The sequence below is a fragment of the Trypanosoma conorhini genome (assembly GCF_003719485.1).
Source record: "Trypanosoma conorhini strain 025E chromosome Unknown Tco_14.4_contig_00907, whole genome shotgun sequence".
NCBI lineage: Eukaryota > Euglenozoa > Kinetoplastea > Trypanosomatida > Trypanosomatidae > Trypanosoma > Trypanosoma conorhini.
The window spans coordinates 1-4566 of record NW_021705000.1 but is presented as its reverse complement, the minus strand read 5'-3'; the positions used below and the strand labels follow the sequence as shown (position 1 = coordinate 4566).

General features: G+C 47.1%; 5 protein-coding genes across 5 annotated transcripts in view, besides 3 other annotated features; all 5 read left to right on the top strand.

Annotated features, from left to right (window-relative positions):
• The window catches only part of Tco025E_08902 (uncharacterized protein), a gene marked incomplete at both ends in the record, with an annotated part of 1152 nt that extends 1020 nt beyond the window's left edge, over nucleotides 1–132 (top strand). The window contains one exon of the mRNA XM_029375733.1: nucleotides 1–132. This exon is cut by the window's left edge and continues 1020 nt beyond it. Coding sequence (XP_029224156.1) covers nucleotides 1–132 — 132 coding nt within the window.
• A 146-nt stretch (nucleotides 133–278) lies between these two features.
• Nucleotides 279–935, top strand: Tco025E_08901 (uncharacterized protein; the record flags this gene model as incomplete). The annotated part of the gene is made up of 1 exon (XM_029375732.1): nucleotides 279–935. One exon carries the CDS (start codon nucleotides 279–281, stop codon nucleotides 933–935), a length of 657 nt encoding a protein of 218 aa, XP_029224155.1.
• A 491-nt stretch (nucleotides 936–1426) lies between these two features.
• Nucleotides 1427–1465: a sequence feature (A-rich).
• Nucleotides 1466–1602: 137 nt separating this feature from the next.
• Nucleotides 1603–2178, top strand: Tco025E_08900 (uncharacterized protein; the record flags this gene model as incomplete). Its single annotated transcript, XM_029375731.1, has 1 exon — nucleotides 1603–2178. The coding sequence occupies one exon, from the start codon at nucleotides 1603–1605 to the stop codon at nucleotides 2176–2178; it is 576 nt and encodes a 191-aa protein (XP_029224154.1).
• Nucleotides 2179–2396: 218 nt separating this feature from the next.
• On the top strand, nucleotides 2397–2966 carry Tco025E_08899 (ATP binding protein-like protein; the record flags this gene model as incomplete). The annotated part of the gene is made up of 1 exon (XM_029375730.1): nucleotides 2397–2966. One exon carries the CDS (start codon nucleotides 2397–2399, stop codon nucleotides 2964–2966), a length of 570 nt encoding a protein of 189 aa, XP_029224153.1.
• Nucleotides 2967–2989: 23 nt separating this feature from the next.
• Nucleotides 2990–3013: a microsatellite.
• A 214-nt stretch (nucleotides 3014–3227) lies between these two features.
• Nucleotides 3228–3608, top strand: Tco025E_08898 (tubulin binding protein cofactor A-like protein; the record flags this gene model as incomplete). Its single annotated transcript, XM_029375729.1, has 1 exon — nucleotides 3228–3608. One exon carries the CDS (start codon nucleotides 3228–3230, stop codon nucleotides 3606–3608), a length of 381 nt encoding a protein of 126 aa, XP_029224152.1.
• A 142-nt stretch (nucleotides 3609–3750) lies between these two features.
• Nucleotides 3751–3769: a microsatellite.
• Nucleotides 3770–4566: the final 797 nt, after the last annotated feature.

The window sequence follows — 4566 nt, the reverse complement described above, 5'->3', positions numbered from 1 at the left end:
GGGCGTTTGGCCACCGCATGCAGCACAGTGCGCTTCTCCGCTCTGCGGGCCACGGCTGCAGACTGCCGAATGCCGCCGTGGATATTTACGGATGAGCGATCCGTCTGCCGAATGCGCGGGGGTTCTCGGTGATCCACCCAGCCGTCGTCCCTGCGTCTCTTGCAGGGCGCTGCTGTTTTCCGGATGGCGACCCGGACGCCAGTGATTCATTTGCTGCGGCGGCGGGTGGCGCGTATTACCCTCGCGTCTGCGCGCGAATATTTCCTAACACAGCGCCCATGCGCAGCCCAATCTGCCTCTTCCCGGCCGCGCCGCCCGCGGGGTCCGCGAAAAACGATGGGGCGATTTGTTGTCTCGCCAACCTGCGCATCGTGCGTGGCCCACGCGTCGTCGCTGTCCGCCGTGAAGCGGGCCGCCCACCCATCGACTCGCACCGATTCCGGCAGCGTCACGCCCGGGGCGGCGGAAGCGGCAGCTTCACCGACGGCCTCCTCCACCCGAGCGCCGCGGTACCGCCGGCACGCGGAAAACCCGTTTGTCAAACGCCGAACCACCAAAGTTGCGCCCCCAAATGCTGCAGGCCGTGCGACCTCCCAGACGGGGCGGGTCCGGAGGAAACAATGCGACCGCGGCCTTCTCGAGTGAACCGCTCTTCCTTGCGGGGGCCGGTGAGGGCGCCGATCCCCGCCTGGAGAAATGCGGAGGCGGCAAACCAAAATGTCGAAAATGAATTTAAACAAAAACGCCTGCACTCTTTCACAGCAAAATGTGTTTCAAAGAGAACACGCAATGCAACTTGCCCCTCCTTCAACCGCTTCTCCGGGGGGGTCCGCTTCTTACGCCAAAGAACCGCCGACATTCCGCCGAGCGATCCGCAGAACAGGACCCGGATTCAATTCCGCGTCTCCGCGCACAGCCGGAGAAGCTGCCGCTGAAGAGCCGCCAGCGCGAGGAGTGTCGCCGCACGTAGGCACATGCAGCTGTTTGGCGGGCCGCCGGGTGCATTTTTCCCGTGCCTCCTGCGGTGGCGGCGGCCGGGCGTCTTTCTGGGTGCCGCCGCCGCGAGTCAGAGGAAGCAATTGCCGGCTATTGGCTGTCCTTTTCGCGAGGCGCGGGAGCTTGCTGCTGCGGGCTTCCCGGTTCCGTCCCGGTGGAGGCGTCAAGTTGCGGCATCGCCGTGGCTGTTGGGTGTGGGCCGTGCCATTTTTTTTCCGATGTTGTTCTGTGTTTTGGGTGATCAGGTTTAAGGCACGGGCGTTTTGGACGACCTCGGGGCGTCATGGCGATTGGGTCTTTTTTGACATAGCTTGTCAAAGTTCTGCGCGGGGAGAGCTTTCTTTCTATTTTTGTAGTTTTGTTTGTTTTCTTACCTTGCATTGTTTATCCTCTCCTTCTGGCTATGCATAGGCATTGATGGGCCACTAACGCGGTGTGCGTTTTGAGTTTGCTTTTTGGTCTGCTTTTGATGGAATATGGTGAACTTTATTGGTTCTGTCTCAGGAGTGAATTTTAATCTTCTTTTTGCTACGTTTTTTTTTTGCTTCTATATTTTGCATAAGGTATTGGCGTTTTGAGAAGATGCGTCTATTTTATATTCTGTGTATGGTTATTGCGGTCCTTGCTTTGGTGTTGACTGTGATTCCTGAGCAAGACATTTTTCCGGCGACTGTGCCTGCTGATTATTCGTTCCGTGAGCTAAAAGCCAAATTTGGTGATGCCAGAAACCTTGACCATACTGAGACAAGAAAGCTATACAATTCTCTTTTAACTGAAATCAGGGAGCACTTCAACCGGCAGAAAAATGCTCTGCAAGCGGCAGAGCAAGCGATTTCTTGTAACGCATTGCGCTGGAGGGCTCGTTTGTACGCAAGATCGAGAGATGGAACTTACACAATCCCCATCTTAACTGATTGGTTTCTCCAACTACGGGATAGCTATGTTCACGGACTTCGATATCTTCCAAAAAGTTTCCTTCAGGATCTGACAACTGCATTAGCTGGCGATTTTTCCTTTCGACGTTCTGGTCTGGTTATTAGACAAATTCGTGAATGCATTTTTCCATCAGTGGATTCTATGGGGTGCCCATCATATCAGTTTCTTCGTCAGATTAAGGGGAAAAGTGACGAAGATGTGTTGGCATCATGCACGGAGAGCAATTTGTGGTATGGAACATCATAGGTGCAGAGTGAGGATGGGCTATTGACTATAAAAAAACAAAGAAACGACGGGGAAAAAAAGAAAGAAAAATAACAATTATCGAAATCAATACGTACTCACACACGCACAAAGAGAAACGATGTTTTTATTGGTGTTTTTTATTTTGTTGACAGTGAAAATATTTCCTCATTGCCTCTTTTTTTCCCCCTCGCATATCTCTATAGTTTTTGAGTAGAATAATGGAGGACCCAACAGAAAAGGCTCTTCTGCGGATTGCAGAGACCATAGAGCGGGCTGTTGACGATGAAATGGAACACATCGATAACATGGATGATGAAGAATTGATGCTGCTCCGGCGTAAACGACTGAAGGCCCTAAGAGAAATGGGAGAGCGAAGAGATGCGTGGTTAAAAAAAGGACACGGCCAACTACAAGAATTGACGGATCCAAAAGAATTTTTTACTGCGGTGGAGCAATCTGAACGTGTTGTGGTTCATTTTATGAGAAGAAGCACCTTACGTTGTTCTATTTTGGAGCGACATCTTCGAGCAATCGCACAAAAACATTTTGAGACGCGGTTTTGCACCGTCGATGTTGAGAGGCTGCCCGTACTGGCTGAAAGATTCAATGTTGTGATGTTGCCGACACTGATGCTTATTGAGAATAAGAATACATTTCACAGCATTATCGGGTTTGATGAATTCGGGGGAACGGATGATTTCTCCACAGATACTGTGGCAAATGTGCTTTCTCACTATGGTATGTTAAACGAACATGGTATGTTTGCAGCTGACCAGAGCGACGAGTAGAACATATGCAATAAAGGAGGAGGATACATATATGTATATGTATATATTTCCTATTATTATGGTTTTTTATTCCTGTTTCTGCCGGTGATCATTTATATAGTTTTTTATGGGAAGTAATTGCTGCAGTATATCTGTGCATTTGTTTCTTTTTTCTATTTACTATTTGTAACGGAATAATAGTAAACAAAGCAGCAACGGAAGTAAAAACAATAACAACAAGAAAAAAAGAGCAGCCGAAGTAGGAAAACCAAAAAACAGAAGATGTCTACGGAAAACGTTGGTACTAGCAGGCGCTTTGTTGGACGCACAAAGCAGGTAGAGGATCCTTTTGTGAAGACCCTGAGGATCAAAGTGAATACCCTGAAGCGCAATATGAAAGACCTTGAGTTTGCTAAAAACGAGGTCATTCGTGAGACGAGCCGTCTGGAATCTATTAAACAAGATAATCCGGAACGTGTGAAGCAGCAGGAAAATGTTATTGGCGAGGCACAGATGATGGTTCCCCATTCAGAGAACAGGGTGAGAGCGGCTCTAAAGGACCTTAAAGAATTTTTAAATGAAAGGGGTCCGAGTGATAAGGATGACGAGCTGGTGCGAAGCGCACAACAGGCACTGGACGAGGGGGAATGCGTATTATCGTAATCATAGCATCTAACTTGCCTTTTATACTGTTTTTTCAGCTGTCAAATTAGAATTGTATTGCCGAGCTTTTTTTGCCTCAGTTTTAAAGTTTCTTGCATTCTTCCCTTTTTTTTTTACCTAATTGTATTAGTTAGAGACCTTCATATATATATATATATTATCTTTTCAGCGTGATGAAAAGGAGTTGGTTTAAACCAACTCCTTTTGCTTCTACTGGCGGTTGATTCCATGGCGCCACTTTCATTCTTTTCGGTGGTTTTTTGATGAGAGTCGGGACTCGATGAACTTTGGGGTGCCATTACAAATCGTTACGAAGGAAATTGTTGGAATCAGGCGGTGTTTCTTCCTTGGGAGAAACACTCGGAAGTCAAGCTTTAAAGCATGTCGGCGGATATTTTGTATATAAATGTATATAACACTGCACTGGGTGGGTGTGTCTCCTCATATACTCTCCCAGTGTTTTTTTTGAAGTGGAAAAATGAGAAATGTGCCTTGGCCTTACTGGCCCTGTTACTTTTTTCTTCTGCGACTGAGTATTGTATGAATTGGAGGCTTCTGGGAAGAACTTGTGGCTGGATGCCTCTGAGCAGGTGCTGGCGCGTCTTGCTTAACTTTTTCTCTTCTGTTTCGATGAATTGTTTTTTTATTTTTTGTTTCCAAAGATAACGCGCTGAGAGGCAGCGAGTGCAGCTTTTATCATTATTATTTCCACTGCTCCTGTTTTTTTTGTGTTCTAACATAACGTTTTCCTTGAAGTTTTTTTTTCTCTTTGAGAGGATAAAATGCATGAGTTATTTTGGCTTATCTATTTATTGAATGCTAGGGGTTAGTTTGGGACCGATATGTTTTTTTTCTTTCCGAAAGACCAGGTAGCTTCACTTTATTTAAGAGGATTTTGAAATAGAACGGTGTTTGATATTTGTCACTGTTTTTAATGGGGACCTCTCACGGCTGTTTT